This window comes from Bombyx mori, chromosome 10 (genome assembly GCF_030269925.1).
Source record: "Bombyx mori chromosome 10, ASM3026992v2".
Lineage (NCBI taxonomy): Eukaryota > Metazoa > Arthropoda > Insecta > Lepidoptera > Bombycidae > Bombyx > Bombyx mori.
This window is the reverse complement of record NC_085116.1, coordinates 8,635,807-8,652,604: the sequence shown is the minus strand read 5'-3', so window position 1 is coordinate 8,652,604 and position 16,798 is coordinate 8,635,807. Positions and strand designations below refer to the sequence as shown.

At 40.2% G+C, this 16,798-nt stretch overlaps 1 protein-coding gene and 1 long non-coding RNA gene across 3 annotated transcripts in view; one reads left to right on the top strand and one right to left on the bottom strand.

Annotated features, from left to right (window-relative positions):
* Positions 1–219: 219 nt before the first annotated feature.
* Positions 220–16,798, bottom strand: part of LOC692894 (notch-like protein) — a 105,220-nt gene continuing 88,641 nt past the window's right edge. Inside the window, exons 107-134 of one of the 2 annotated variants that reach the window (XM_021347059.3) lie at positions 16,416–16,712; positions 15,553–16,206; positions 15,131–15,439; positions 14,694–15,014; positions 14,302–14,607; positions 13,904–14,215; positions 13,515–13,826; positions 12,862–13,182; positions 12,062–12,679; positions 11,244–11,552; positions 10,859–11,161; positions 9,882–10,196; positions 9,293–9,607; positions 8,748–9,047; positions 8,133–8,603; positions 7,692–8,048; positions 7,402–7,605; positions 6,832–7,014; positions 6,145–6,333; positions 5,284–6,048; positions 5,002–5,199; positions 4,725–4,919; positions 2,514–4,616; positions 2,049–2,428; positions 1,746–1,928; positions 1,386–1,656; positions 1,062–1,306; positions 220–943 (exon numbers count right to left, since the gene is read on the bottom strand). In XM_021347059.3, coding sequence (XP_021202734.2) covers positions 557–943; positions 1,062–1,306; positions 1,386–1,656; positions 1,746–1,928; positions 2,049–2,428; positions 2,514–4,616; positions 4,725–4,919; positions 5,002–5,199; positions 5,284–6,048; positions 6,145–6,333; positions 6,832–7,014; positions 7,402–7,605; positions 7,692–8,048; positions 8,133–8,603; positions 8,748–9,047; positions 9,293–9,607; positions 9,882–10,196; positions 10,859–11,161; positions 11,244–11,552; positions 12,062–12,679; positions 12,862–13,182; positions 13,515–13,826; positions 13,904–14,215; positions 14,302–14,607; positions 14,694–15,014; positions 15,131–15,439; positions 15,553–16,206; positions 16,416–16,712 — 11,123 coding nt within the window. In that variant the 3' untranslated portion in view covers positions 220–556. 2 annotated transcript variants of the gene reach the window in all.
* On the top strand, positions 11,519–12,044 carry LOC134199520 (uncharacterized). The gene is made up of 2 exons (XR_009974041.1): positions 11,519–11,634; positions 11,752–12,044. It is a non-coding gene; the product is annotated as an uncharacterized LOC134199520 (long non-coding RNA).

Here is a 16,798-nt window from a genome sequence, read left to right as displayed (position 1 = left end):
GCCAGGAGGGATGAGATTTGTCCGACTGCCCGAGCGCCACCGGAGAAGACCTAATTATTCAAGTGCAGCTGCTTCGCGAATGAATCCGTTTAATTATGTAACTAGATTGTTAGTTACTAGTCGAGTTATTAGGCTCACGTACGAGTCAGTATGGATGTAGGGAATTTATGACTAACACCGTAACCGTGTTCCGTGGTTTTAATGAGATAAAGAAAAATATTTTTATTTTTATTAATTGCTTATATTTAGAAAATATTCGATTTTATATTACAAAAATTATGGTGATTTCGAACATTTTTATCATGAATATCACAAAATTCAGAGGAGGCGATATAAAATTATATTCTTAGAATAATTACTATATTATTTTAAACGGAGGGCGTCGTGAGCGCGAGCGAGGGGCCACCCGAAGGTGTGCAGCGCTCGCGACGTCCTCGCCCGGCGGTCCTCCGACAGCACGCAATGATTAAAGCTGAGGATTAAGAAGAAAAGAGCCGACACCGCCCGGCGCCGACGGAGGAGCGGGGTACGGGACTAGGAAGGTGCGTGGCGTACTTCAACGCTGGAACAGCGGATTGGGGAAGTCCGGCGGATGTGGAAGCGGTGCTGGAGGAGGACGTGCACGTCTCCAGGCTACGAGCCAACAAGCGACCGCAGCCGCCACGGCTACTAACGCCAGTAATGCGGTCAGCGCCAATGCGACCGCGAGTCCGGCTGCTGACACGCACACTTCTCCACTGCTCTGACTGGCACCTTCTGCACCAGTACCATCACGCTGCCGAGCCACTTGTGACGGTTCGCGTCGCTGCGTCGTTAGTATTTGGTTCGATTCGACGGTCACCTCCTCTCGAAGTTGACCTACCGGCATCGTCAAAGCGGTGCTTTCGTCGGTCACTTCTCGTTTTCTTCGTTTACCGTATGCGTCCGAACCGCGACAGTTAACCTATAAGAATGTCAATATATTATATTTGCACAATACAATTTATGTAGGAACTATGGCTAATTCACATTACATATTTGTTTACGGAAAGTTAAAATAGGTACATATATGGATATCTTACCGGTACGCATTTTCCAAAGCAGACGCGAATGTTGCATTGGAATCGTATATTGTCACTACTGGGGAACTTGAAAGCATTGAAAGCGGCACGCAACGCGCTGCCGTCCTCGCTTCGTTCCCATTCACCGAAAATAGCGGGGTCCTTAGCACAACCGTCCTCGTCTGTTACAAGATACTCATTTTCTACGTTAGTTGATACTTCACTTGTTTTTGCAACGCAGCTGCGTGCAAAACCTCCGTAGATACCTACGAATGGAAAATGTGGATATTAATCGCTATTAACAAAGAATTTACTTCAAAGACTCATAAAAGCCCTTAGACTTACTAGATGGTTGGACATCAACTTGTAAAACGAGGTTCTCTCCTATTTCTGCGGAACTGACTTGGTCTCCAGAACGTGAAATTATTCTCATGGAGCAAGTAGGCGGAGGGCCGGTATTGGCGATTGTGCCTGCTGTTGTTAACATGGACACATTGAATGCAAGAGTTACGTTTTGTTCACCAGTTTTGTATATGCATTTGATGTGGAATGCTTTTGTGGTTGATGTTACCAGTTTCAGATGAGTTTGCATTACTAGAACGAAGCTTGCTAAGCCCTGCGAATAATGAAAATATTAAAAATAATTATTAAACATAATAAAATTTTCGTTTTAGACTTTTAAGTTTCAAAAACTGTTGAGCTCACATTGACATGAACAAGGCCGCAATCTCCGAAATGTACAGTGAAGAAAACAAAACTTTCTTCGTCTTTAGGCATCTCTACAACTTTCCTGCATCTCTCATCCTTACTGTAACTTTTTACGTACAAAAGGCCGTTGAAATCTTTAATCTTAAGTCGGACTCTAACTCCGTCAGCCAAACATTCGACCTAAAGAAAACAAAAGTATTAAATCAACAACATAAAGTAAGCATGATAACATGATATGATTTTCTTAATATTAAATTGAAATTAATTAATAGTAATATAAATCAATGCATCTTGATTTACCTGAATATCTGGTGTTGGGAAATCGGTTCGGTACATTGTTGTTGTTGCATTACACTGAATTCTAGGATTTCCAGTGTAGCCGGCAATGCAAGTGCAATGAGAGCGATGCCCCACCGCATCACAGGTTGCGTTAATACCACAAGGCTCAGCTTTGCAGGCATCTACACATTGACCGCGAATGCATCGCGAATTATCTGCGCAATTGTCGTCAGTGCGGCAGCCGCCAGCAACGCATTTATCTCCTTGAATTATAAAACCACGTTCCGAGTCACAAACGCATCGACCCCTAGAATCTATAATACGTCCTTCTGCTGGTCGACAAGGAATACATTCACCATACAAGTCTAATCCTTGACCTTCGATGCATTTAGCAACAGTTTCTGAAAATTAAAATATATTAAGAAAACATAAATTCTTTTAAATATAAAAAAGAAATATATACTTATATATATATTTTATACTTACGATATGGCTTGCATTCTTGTAATGCATTTCCTTTGTATCCAGGCAAACATTCACAAACCATGGTTTTTACAGGCATGGTGTCTACAATCTTGCACTGCGCATTTTCACTACATGGGTTTGATACCAGGCATGGGTTGACACATCTATAATTAAGACATCCTGTTCCCGAAGGGCAGTCTATATCACTTATACATTGTGGTCCTTCAGTTTTTCTACATTCTTTCCCTGTATTGGTGAATCCCGGAGGACATGCGCAATGAGCTTGATGTAAATGTACCTTGCACTGAGCTGGTTCCTGGCAAATATCTGCATTGCAGGGCGTATCACATTTGGAATTGATACATGATTTATCAGATGGACAATCTGTGTCAGTTCTGCAGCCAATGGGAGTGCAAGCTATAGATGGGTTTCCAACTGTACCGATCTTACAGCGACAGGATGCACGATGTTCTAATCCATAACATTCAGCCGATTGCCCGCACGTATTAGCATTTACCGAACAAGCAGGGACACAACGCCTATTTATACACGTTTCGTCGTCAGCACAATGAGAATCAGATTGGCATTGTATTTCATAGCAACCTGACGAAGCATCCCCTATAAAGCCTTGTCGACAAGCACAAACAGGCTTGTGATCTTTCATAATACAGTCAGTGTTTGGTCCACAATCACAAGGATTTTTACATACAGATGATATACAAGCATGGTTCGATGTACAGTTGCTATCAATTTCACAAGTCGATTCAAAGAATTCAATGACTGGGCGACATATGCCTCCACCGTTGCTCACAAAACCTGGTGGGCAAGTACATAGCATTGTACGCACTGGCAATGTCGGTGAGACCTCACACGTAGCAGGATTAGCGCACGGTTTTAATGTCGTGCAAGGGTTAACGCATCTGGAAGACAAACAGGCTGCTCTTGACGGACAATCAGCATCGACGTAGCATTCTTGAGCAAATTGCGGCTTACATTCAATGTATGGATTTCCGCCATATCCTTGGTCGCATTTACATACTGCTAAATGATTACGAACCAGACAATTAGAGTGCGTACCGCATATATTGTCAATGAAGCAAGGATTAATACATCTGTGAGCTTTACATTGCTTATCACGTGGACAATCTCCGTTTGATCTACATTCTATCGCATTACAACCTAAATAGGCGTCTCCTTCAAATCCAACACGACAACGACACAGCGGTTGGTTCTTTTGAACGAAGCATTCGGCATTTGGTCCACATGTGCTGTTTGTTAAACAAGGATTTATACAATTTCCATTTATACAAGCTTCTCGGGTGTCACACTCTGAATTTGTACGGCAACCCACAACGCGACAAGTGCGGTAAGGATCTCCTTCGTATCCATTACGGCATGAACAAATAGGTCTATGATCTTTAACAAAACAATCCGCGTTATCACCACAGTTACATGGATTTCTGCAATTTCTGTTAACACAAGACTCTTGGTCTGTGCAGTCATTATCCGAAGAGCAACCAAGGGGTGGTAAATTGGCCGGCTTGCAGCTACCATCTTCAGAAGGTACAAAGCCTTCTGGGCAACGACAAATCAGAGTTCGGAACGGTATACTGTCTGAAACTGAACAACGGGAATTTCCTTTGCACGGCTTAAGTTCGGAACAAGCTTCACGGCATTCATCCTTGAGACAAGCGTGACCGCTGGGGCAATCACCGTCCATTATACACTCAGGTTCGTTTAATACCGTCGCTTTTTGGCAATGAACAGAAGGATCTCCGATCGGGAAAGCTGGTGGACATCTACACGATGCCGCATGGTTACGCGAGAAACATTCGGCATTATCTGCACAAGAGCTAATGCCGTTGACAGAACAAGCATTGTAACACGTTCCCTTCGCACAAACACTATCATCATTGCAATCATTATCTGTTTCGCATTCAGCTGCTATACATCTCGTGAATGGATTTCCAACAGTGCCAGATGGGCAACGACAACTTGCACGGTGGTTAACGCCATAACATTCAGCACTAATAGCACACGGGGTATCTATTAGGCAAGGATTAAGGCAAGCTCCGTTGTAACATAAATCGCTGTCCGAGCATTCAGAATCTGAGTCGCACCCAACTGAAAATTTAGATAATATGGTGTTAGATTTAAACAAATGTACATTTACTGGTACTTATAATTTTCTAATTATTAAAAAAAACATTTAATTACTATTATATTAGTTACCTTTAGTGCATCCAATATAGGGATTTCCAGAATAGCCTTGTTTACAGTAACAAACTGGATGATGTCTCACAATTGAGCAATCAGCTTGTGCGCCACAAGCACATGGGTCGGCACAAGCACCATTAATACAGGCTTGAGATAATGGGCATTCTGAATTAGCTTTGCAACCAAGTGGAATAAAAGACTTCTCGGATGCTGAAATTAAAAAAAAAAGTATTATCTCATACTATATAAGATTATGATGTAAATTAATTTCGAATACATCATATTCACTTACGTGGTAAGCATCGAATGTATGCATCGCCCGAAAAACCGTTTGGACAAGAGCACTGTGGCTTATGATCAATCACCCGACATAGAGCTCCAATACCACAACCATCAATACACGGATTGACACATGATCGTTTGATACAGGCGCGTTCAGGTCCACACTCGTTGTCTTCGTAGCATTCCCAAACTATTGGTTCTTGTGGCACTACAAGAGAAAACAACATATAGATAATAGAACCACAACAGGCTAAAAAACTATTATCAAATTATAACAATTACGATATAATACCTGTGTTACATTCAAATCTTGGGTTTCCGTTGTATCCAGGTGGACAAACGCAACGTGATGCATGATCAATCGAATCGCATAGGGCGTTCTGTCCACATGGATCAGCTTTACAGGCTTCGACGCAACTACCACGGAAGCACATTTGACTACTAGCGCAATCCGAGTCCACGGAACATTCTACTTCTGGTGGTGTGCGACAGCCACTATCCGGTGCAGCTCGACCTCCATCAGGGCATACACAAGCAACTGCTCGTAAAGGAAGCACATCAACTGTTCTACATATGAGACCACTATCGCACGGATTATTCAGGCAGAGATCGATACAGCGTGCGTCCACACAGGCTAAAGGCGCTGAGCAATCAGCATCCGTTGTACATTCAGTGGTATCTTGGGCAAATGTACATCCACGTTGATATGGATCACCAATATATCCAGGAATACACTTGCAGGTGGGGCGGTGATTCTCTCCTGTACATGAAGCACCAGGAGCGCAAGAGTTGTCTGTACACGCTGATTGGCAGACGCGGTTGAGACGATTACAGAGTTGTGAATCATCGCAGTCTTCATTATAATGACAGGCCGCTGAGATACAGGCGCGACGAGGGTCGCCCTGCGTACCGGGTGGACAGCGACAAGTGGCGACGTGAGCTACAACCTCACAGCTTGCGTCGCGTCCGCACGGAGAGCCCACACCACAAGGATCCTTGCAGTATCCATTGAAACACGTTTTATCGAATGGGCAGTTGTCATCAGATGTACACTCAGCTGTAAAAGAGTGGCGAGTGTTCAATGAAAATGTGTGTTCTATTAATGATTAGCATGTATTTTTATATTTTAAATATATGAATATATAATACATACGTGTATAGCATATTCTTGCAGGATCTCCAGCAGTCCCCGGTGGACAGTGACAGCGTGCTCTATGCTGCGCAGCGTCACACAATGCACCCGTCCCGCAAGCTCCAATACATGCCGAAACACATCGTCGTGATACACATGCCTCGGCGCTACCACAATCTGAATCTACGACGCATTCTGCAGTCGGGGTACCTATTTCGAAAATTATTTTAAAAAATATATTTTTGTTGTAAATGTTTAGAATGAATAGAAAAAAAAAGAAGAAATTAGAAAGAAGAAAGAAGAAAGAAGAAAGAAGAAATTAGAAAGAAGAAAGAAGAAACAAGACAGAAGACAGAAGACAGAAGACAGAAGACAGAAGAAAGAAGAAAGAAGAAAGAAGAAAGAAGAAAGAAGAAAGAAGAAAGAAGAAAGAAGAAAGAAGAAAGAAGAAAGAAGAAAGAAGAAAGAAGAAAGAAGAAAGAAGAAAGAAGAAAGAAGAAAGAAGAAAGAAGAAAGAAGAAAGAAGAAAGAAGAAAGAAGAAAGAAGAAAGAAGAAAGAAGAAAGAAGAAAGAAGAAAGAAGAAAGAAGAAAGAAGAAAGAAGAAAGAAGAAAGAAGAAAGAAGAAAGAAGAAAGAAGAAAGAAGAAAGAAGAAAGAAGAAAGAAGAAAGAAGAAGAAGAATGAATAGAATAACACAAGTTTACTTACTAGGCATACAAGCTACACGTGGGTCACCCTGTAATGGTGGTACGCAGACACAGTTAGCTCTATGAGACTGAGCGCGGCATTCAGCACCTACACCGCAGGCGCCGTTGCTACAAACGTTCACGCAACGCTTGTTTATGCAGCTCTCTTCTGAACTACAATCGTCGTTTGACGTACATTCTCCTCCTGAAATGTATTAGTGCCATTTAAATGTATTGTCAAGATTTAAACGATCAAACAGTTTTAAATAATTAAAAAAAGTAACAATGAAGCTTTACAATAAACTTATATTTTGTACAAATAAATTACTTGGTGTATCTATGATTCAAGCACCAGGCTAATTGTTTTATGTACAAATTTACAAATGGTGATTTTATTTAACACGTGCTACATAAACTATTGAAAGTTTACCTTACCTAGTTGTTTGACAGTTTAGCAACAGAGGAATTGCTAGAAATAATGAGACTCATTTGAAAAAACAGTAATCTACGAATCTTGTATTTTTTGTGAAGCTAAGTTATTCTTCAATTCTTTTATGAAATATTTTTTTTTTTACTGAAACGGAATAGTTACTTGGATTGCATTGTAGAGATGCGTCCCCAGTGAGTGGTTTCGGACATTCGCAAACCAGGGTGCGGAAAGGTAGAGTATTAGCAACGCGACAGACGGCTCGTGTTCCACACGAAGTTGGTTCGCACGGATTTTTGCAGTTTCCTTGTAGACATGCCAGACCTGGTCCACATTCAGCATCGTATTGGCATTCCTCTTCGTTTGCCACTGAAATTAAAAATTATTAATTATAAGAGCATAGAGAAAATTAAAAATTTACACGAAATCTACAAAATAAGTAGACAAAATCAAACCTTGTCGACATTCTATTTTAGGATTGCCATTTGTTCCTCGAGGACATTCGCATGTTGGTTGATGTCGTAGTACTGTGCAAACGGCTCCAGGTGCACAAGCTCCAGGACAAGGATCCTTACACTTATTCGCTTTACAGGCTAACCATAATGGGCAATCTTCATTTGCATTACATTCGGCTATGTGACATTCGGTCCAAGGGTCTCCTCTTGCGCTAGGGTTACATTCACATGATGCGGTGTGACCTCTTGCGACGCATCGCGCTTCGATTCCGCAACGAACGCGTGAACAAACCTTCACACATGAAGCGCCTTCACAACTTTCGTCTTCTGGACAATCGTTGTTGCTGTGACATTGCACTGCAGATATAAAAAGGAAAATGAAAAAAAAGTTTATTAATTTACCATATAAATGTATAAATTTGGTATGTAATAAATACTTACCCGAGTAACATCCAGTGTAAGCATCACCTTCATAGCCCGGTAAACATGTACAACGTGCTCTGTGTTGTTTAGCCAAGCAACGGGCATTAATGCCACAATTATTGGATCCGCAGACTGGTGAGCATCGTGAATCAACGCAAGCGGCATCATCAGCACATTGATTATCATTTACACATTCAGGTGTCGGTGGAGTTGGCTGGTCAATAATTATACGTTCGCATCGAACAAACGCAGACCCCGTATATCCAGATGGACAAGAGCATACCGCTGTATGTCTGATGCCCGTACAAATGGCGTTTATACCGCAAGCATTTACACACGGATCGGCACATTTCCTGTTGATACACGCACGGTCACCGGGACAATCATCATTCACGATACACTCTGGATATATGCATTGTCCGTCGCGGCAAGTTCCATGAATTCCACAAGGGTTAGGGTCGCAAGGGTCAAAAGTAGGTGGAGTGACATCTGAAAATAATTAGAAGTAAAGCTAGAAGCTAAACAATACTTTTTGCTAATGGACACTTAAATTCTTGGATGTAACTTGAAACGTTGATTGAAGCGAACAAAAGGAAAGATGAAGATCGAGACGAATACTCATTATTTCTGTACCTTTTAAAGTGCATTCTGTAAATGGATTCCCGGTAGTAGTCGGTGGACAAGAGCAAATTGGTGCGTGATCAAATACTCGACACATCGCGCCATTTCCACATGTTCCAATACATGGGTCAATGCATTTGTTGCGCACACATGCTCTATCACGTGGACATTCAGAGCTAACAACACATTCCGGTCTGCATCCTGTCGATTTAGCATCTCCATAAGTTCCACTTGGACATGAACATATGGCACTGCTTCCTGATGTAGTGCACACAGCACCTGGTCCACACGGTGAGGGGTTGCAAGGTGGTGCTGATGACAAAATAAGTAACACTAAATGATTTTGTTTTCTTTACATATGATTGAATAAGATTTTTTTAATACACAAAATACTAGATCTTCAACAGTTATGGGTTGAAAAACTTAAGTACGTAATGCAATCATATTGTACGAGACAATTTCCAATTGAATAAATTTCTACTAATCATTGTAAAATAATAAATTGTTATTAATACGACTAACGCAAAAATAAATTTTAAGGCTATGTCATACTGTACCTGTAATAATCTTTTCACACTTTTCAAAAGCATTTCCTCTAGTTCCTGTTGGACAAGAACATAAAGGAATGTGGTTGACAGTTTCGCAGTCAGCTCCTATACCACAAGTTCCTTGACAGGGATCCCGGCAATGAGAACGCATGCACGCACGAGAAGGTGAACAGTCCGAGTCTGATACACATTCTGGGCGGCATCCACTGTATGGGTCACCGAAGAGTCCAGGCTCACATTCACATGACGCACTCGCTCCCCTAGCGCTACATAAAGCACCAGGCCCACATGGTGATGGGTTGCAAGGGTCATTCGGAGTTTTCTCTGAAAATTTGTTAAGAAATTATGAAACAAACGTCTGCGAATATTAAAACTCAGCATAACAAGCACTTTAATAGCGAAACAAATTATCTTAACACCGCGAAATCGTATAGGCTCACCAGGTTTCGCCAATAAAACCCATGCCTAAGCTTTAAGAGCGAGAACCTGATTTACCATAAATATTTGAAAATAATATTTTGAAAATAAATCTTTATTTGAAAATTTATTGTGGCATCGTAGAATAAGCAAACGCATTTTCCTGTTTAATTTATCTTACGGGTTGTAACGATGGGCCGACATTCGAAGAACGGATTTCCAGTAGTGGAGGAAGGACAAGTACAATGAGGCTCATGAGCAAGAGATTCGCAAAGAGCGCCTTGTCCACAGGCTCCGCGGCATGGGTCTACACAACGCAGATTCAAACACATAAGGTGCCATTCGCAGTCGCTGGAACTGAGACACTCGTGGCGGCAATAGGGTGGCGCTCCAACGTAGCCCGATTTACAGCTACAGAGCCCATTTATACAGTCCGAATTTGGTCCACAGTTTGTGCAAGATTGAGGTGCTTGAGTCGAAGGCTCTGCTTCAATAGCTGTGGAAGAGAATTAATGAAAAAAAAATTGTGAAAACTATTTTTTATTTTATTTCCTATAATAGCTTCGCTGAGAATAATTTCAAATTTAATTATTCATACGTTGATTTGATAATGTAATATAATATATCTTAAGTCATCGATATTTTTTTTTACATAATTAATAAAATTTAAATAAAGACCAATTGGTTTTTTTTATTGCTTAGACGGGTGACGAGCTCACGGTCTACCTAGTATTAAGTGGATACCGGATCCCCTAGACGTGAATTCCGCCATCCACCCAGAGACATGAGGTCTAAGTCTCAATTGATTCGTATATCGGTAACCCTACCCTTCAAATCAGGGATCGCATGAGTACTTTGTAGCAGAAATAGGGAAGGTGGTGGTGGTGCACTACCACCGGTAATTATGCAAATTAATTTTGTAGATCTGATTTTTATCATACAATGTTATATACTTTCATCGTGGAAGTCATTCGAAAACATGTATAAATGTATGTAATGTACGTGTTACATTTTATTTGCCTGCCTGCGGGATTCGAACCCCGGCATAGTAGCATCACTCGTTACGAGTACACCGGAGGTCTTGTCCTTTAGGCAATGACCACTAGGAATAATTCAATACGACATGGCACAACGAAAAATTTAACATTAATAAAATACCTGGGAGACAATGAATAAACGGATCTCCAACGTAGTTTGCTGGGCATACACATATAGGTGAGTGTGATCGAATGTGGCAAATTGCAGAAGCACCACATGATCCTGGACACGGGTCGCGACATCTGTTGTTTCTACAAGCACGGTTAGGTGGACACTCTGAATCTACGCGACATTCTGGTCGACAGCTTGGAGGATCTTCGAACATTGGAGGCCGACATGAACAGTGCGCTACGATTCCTTCAGCACGACAAATACTATTTGGTCCGCAAGGGTTAGGCGTACATGGATCTGATATTGATGGCTCTGTGTAAAAAATACAAAAACTCTTAATAAGAAACCCAAACACAGTTACTGTAAAAACATTTACAAATAAATAGACACATACCAATCGCGTGATGACAGGATATAAAAGCGTCTCCTTGAAGTGGCGTAGGACATTCACAAATTGCAATATGATTGTAAACATTACAGACCGCATTAATCCCGCAAGCATTTTTACAAGGATTAATACATTTATAGTTGACACATGCTAGTTGTTTTTGGCAATCATTGTCACTAGTGCACTCCGGCCTACATTCTATATACGGATTGCCATGATAGTCACTAATGCAAGTGCACGTTCCATTGTCACACGCCGCGTTAATACCACACGGTGATTGAATACATGCGTCGAATGACACCGGTGGCTGAATGTCTGGAAAAAAAAAACATTATTTTTACTAGCTAAACCGGAACTCATACATTGTCATATTAATGCCACTATCTTGAGACATAAGGTGAGATATAAAAATTGCATCGGTACAACCCTGACTGCACATGATAATCTAAATTTTCTCTTGAGTGTCACAAAAGACTACTAAAGGTTTCACATAAAAAGTAATCGCATCGTTCAGCTTTCAGAGTATTATAAAAACATACTGTGATCGCCAACCGGCATTTTCTGGCGGTGAAGCCTATTGTGGCCTCTGGAGAAGGATGATTGGGACCTTGAGGCATAGGATTGTATTGTATAAAGGCTGTCCTACTCTTCAGAAAACAAAAAATGCAAAATTTGTTCATTGCAAAAATAGGCAGGATGGTATCACTCACCCATCCGTGTTTTTACTCTTATTAGAAACTATTCATTGTAAATCTAGTCACGACGACACAGGCAGCGGATTAATTTAATTAAATTATATTTCATTAAGGTGTAAATTTTTTTACCTTGGTATGAACAACCAATAAACGGATCGCCTCGATATCCGGAAAGACAAGTACAAATAGCTACGTGGTTCATTGCTCGACAGTCGGTATGAGTACCGCAAGATCCAAGACATGGATCTACACATTTTTCACGAACACACGCTTTGTTGTTAGGGCAATCTTCATTTATAGTACACTCTGGTGCACAGCGAGGTGGAGCACCGATATATCCTGGCTTGCAGCTGCATATTGGGGAATCATTTATGTCTCTGCATGTTGCGAATGGCCCACACGGACTCGGTTCACAAGGTGAGGCAACAGGTGGAGTGGATAAAATTTCTTTAGAGCATCTTATAAAGGGATCGCCTTCATAGCCTGGCAGACAAGTACAATAGGGACTGTGTTGATGTACGCGACATTCTGAATTTTCCCCGCATGTTCCTATGCATGGATCTACACATTTCTTACGAACGCATGCTTTATTCAAGGGACACTCCGAACTAATGATACATTCTGGTCGACAACTTGGCGGATTTCCAACGTAATCTGGCAAGCACGTACAAACTGCCTGGTTGCTTATAGTTTTACAAGTACTGTAGGCACCACAAGGCGACGGTGAGCATGGGTTTGTCGGTTTTTCTAAAAGAAAAGATTAAATGAATATTTTATATAATAATAATTATATATAATAATATTCTATAAAATGAATCTTCTATTTATAAAGATATTTTTTGGCGCATTCCAGAAATAATAACATTTTTATTTTTTTTTAAGTACCTAAAAAGAGACTATAAATATTTACATAGGTATATACGACCTACCTTCTCTGAGTATACAGCTTTCGTAAGCATTTCCCACATATCCATGTATACAAGTACATGATGGAACGTGGTTAGTTGTTTGGCATTGAGCGTTTACTCCACAAAGCCCTGGGCAAGGATCTTGGCATTTTTTGTTTATACAAGCTCTGCTTTCGGCACAATCAGAATTAACAATACATTCAGGTCTGCAACCTTCGTAAGGATCACCGAAGAAACCATTCGCACAAGTACAACTGCCGATATTATAACGTTCTTGACAGATAGCATTCGGACCGCAGGGATTTGGAACACAAGGTTCGGAAGGTGTGACTGGTTCGTGGTCTAAAGATACAAAAAACAATAATTAAAGTTAAAAACGGAGACAGATATTCATGATTCAAATTTTAGTTTTTTCATCATATTTAGTAATAGATATTTAGAAAATAGGTACTAAATATACTGGTAGCGGAAATAACATTTCTCTTTCTCTCTCTATAGACACATATAAGTTTCTCTATATACAAATGCATTTACATATATACATGTACATAGGCCAAACCCTCCCATATCTTTTAGGAGGTTTTTTGGCTGTGTGATTTCACCCACATATATTCTCCTCTTTTAAACTTCATCTCGAGTCTTTTAGTAATCACACAAAAAAATATAATAAATACCTCGTTTAGGGTGGCACAAATTGAATGCATCTCCTTCATAGCCAGATTGGCAAGTGCATTGTGGTGAATGACTGATAACTCGACATTCAGCGTTAGGACCGCATGCTCCAAGACAGGGATCGTCGCACTTATTGTTGATGCACGCCTTATTGAAGCTGCATTCGCTATTAGAAATACACTCTGGACGACAGTATGGAGGAGACCCAATAAATCCAGTTTGACATAGGCACTGTGGCTCTTCGCCGTTTGATTTACAAACAGAGTTTGGTCCACATGGCGATGGTTCACATGGTGCGGTTTTTGGTGGTTCTTCTAAAATGATAATTTAGTTAAAGTTTGTAGTTATATCATAACGAACTTTAAGATGTTTAAATAATTTTTTAACTTACTTTGAATAACTCTACAGTAAGAGAAAGGATCACCAGTAAGTCCATTCCTACAGTAGCATATTGGTTTGTGGTTGTGAACTCTACACTCAGCGTTCATTCCACATGAACCTTGACATGGATCTACACATTTTTGATTCGAACAAGACAAAAGAATCGTGCAATCAGAATCCACTAAACATTCTGGTCTACAAGATGGTGGCGTACCGATGTAACCAGTTATACAAGAGCACATTACTTGTCCTGAAAGTGCACGGCATACGCTGTTTGGACCACAAGGAGATGGTTGGCAAGGGTTCGTATCCTGGATTACTACTGAAACAATGTAATCAATTGTTAATAATAAAATTAATTTCATGTTCATCTGAAAGTAACTTAAAGTAATCACAATAATATCCTACCTTTAATCGGTGTACACGAGAAAAATGCATTCCCAGTTGTATTTGGAGGGCAGCTACACATAGGCATATGATTGTATACTTCACACAAGGCATTTTCACCACATATATTAATACATGGATTTGTACATTTGTTGTTAATACATGTTAAAGATTTTGCGCATTCCGAACTGTGAGTACATTCTGGTCGGCAGCTAAGATAGGGATTACCGAAGTAATTATTTCTACATTTACAAACTCCATCATTGCAATCAGCATTTGCGCCACATGGATTTGGATTACAATTATCATATGTACTTGGAACAGGTTCTGAAAAAATTACAAAATGTCATACTTCTTTCGATTTTTTACCTCCATCAGCAAGAATGTTTCAAAAGAGTAACAATGCTTCTTACCAATATTTTGCTTGATTTGACAGCTCTGGAAAGGATTTCCGGTGTACCCTTCATTGCAACTACATATGGCTGAATGTTGATAAACGTGACATTCTGTGTAAAGACCACAAGAGCCAGGGCATGGATCTCTACATTTCTGGTTAATGCAAGCTTCAGTGCTTGGACAATCAGAATTAATGACACATTCCGCTCTGCAGTTCGGCGGCGAACCAATATATTTTTCTACACACGAACACATCGGTATTTCATTTACAGCTTGACAAATAGAATTGGATCCACAAGGAGATGGTATACAAGGATTGGTAATTGGCGTAGGTGTTTCTAAAATTTAAATAAACCAATTTAATATAAATGATTTTTGTGATCTATTTGATTGTATAATAAAATAAAAATAACAGAAATTCATTAACAAATTTATGATGTTTTAATTTACTTACTTTCCTTTTCCATGCACCTAATAAACGGATCACCTTCAAATCCAAGACTACACGAGCATATAGGTGCGTGGTTAATAACTCTACATTCTGCATTTTGTCCGCACACTCCAATGCAAGGATCAATACATTTTTGTCTTATGCAACTTTTCGATTTATCACATTCAGCATTGACAGTACATTCTGGACGACAATTCGGTGGTGAGCCGTAGAACTCAGGCATACATGAGCACGATACTTGGCCATTGGAGTAGTTACATATAGTATTACTGCCACAGAGGTTCGGTAAACAAGGATTTTTCGGTTTCGGTACTGAAAAAAGATTAGTAAATCAAAATGTGTTTCGCGCCTCATTTTAATGGCGTTTTGAATTTTGTTATATAATTAAATAACAATAAACAAAATTTACTATTCAGTTCAATTACCTGGTTCATTAATGATGATATGACAGTACGTGTACGGATTTCCGGTGTAACCTGGCGCGCACGTGCAAGATGGTACATGATTAATAACTTCACAATTTGCTGTAGAGCCGCAAACACCGGGACACGGGTCATCACACTTGTTTCTTAGGCACGCTTTGTTAAATGGGCAATCAGTATTAACCACACACTCTGGTCGGCAAGATTCGTAAGGATTTCCGAAATATCCAGTTTCACAAATACAAGCAACTGCGCCGCTACGTGTTTCTTTGCATTGAGCATTGGCGCCACAAGGTGAAGGATTGCAAGGATCAACTGGTTCATGTGCTGGCTGCATCAGATAGCATGATAAAAATGGATCTCCAGTGTACCCGTTTTCACATGAGCACATAGGTGTGTGCAGTCGAACGACGCAAAGCGTGTTCAAACCGCAGGAGCCAGGGCAAGGATCCGAACATTTGTAATTAATGCAAGCTTTGTCAGACGAACAATCATCACTTGTTGTACATTCGCGACGACATAGAGGTGGAGTTCCTTCAAAAGATGGTTGGCATGTGCACACATAAGATTTCCCGTCAGCTGTTGGTTTACATAGACTATTTGGTCCACAAGGCGATGGTACGCATGGATTAGACTGTGGCTCTTCTTCTAATTGAACTAAAAATAAACAAAATTTCGTTGTTAAAAAGATTAAAATTGCTATGTTTTCTTATTTTTATTAGTGAGTATTTTTTATAACAGTAGTTATAACACTAGTTATTGGATATTGAGCTGGTAAGTATCTGCATTTTATTGTGAACTTATTTGAAAATACTTTTAAGATTCTGATTATTTAAACGCACTTTAAAGAATAAAAACATATTTACCGTAACAATAAGTGAATGGAGATCCTGTGTACTTTGCAGGACAGCTGCATATAGGATTATGCTTGTTAACAATGCATATAGCGTTTCGACCACACGATCCTGGACATGGATCTTGGCACTTTCTATTTATACAAGCTTTTGAGGGAGAGCAATCTGTACTTTGAATACACTCAGGTCGGCAGTTTGGCGGATTACCAATAAAAGATTCGATGCAAGCGCAGATTGCCTGTCCATTTACTTCTCTGCAAACACTGTTAGGTCCACAAGGCGAAGGCTCACAAGGTTTATTGGCTGGTTCTGTAATAAAACATTTCATTATAAATGCTGTAGATAAGATAAGATAAGGTTCTGTAGATACAAATTCTATTAACATTAGAACGTGA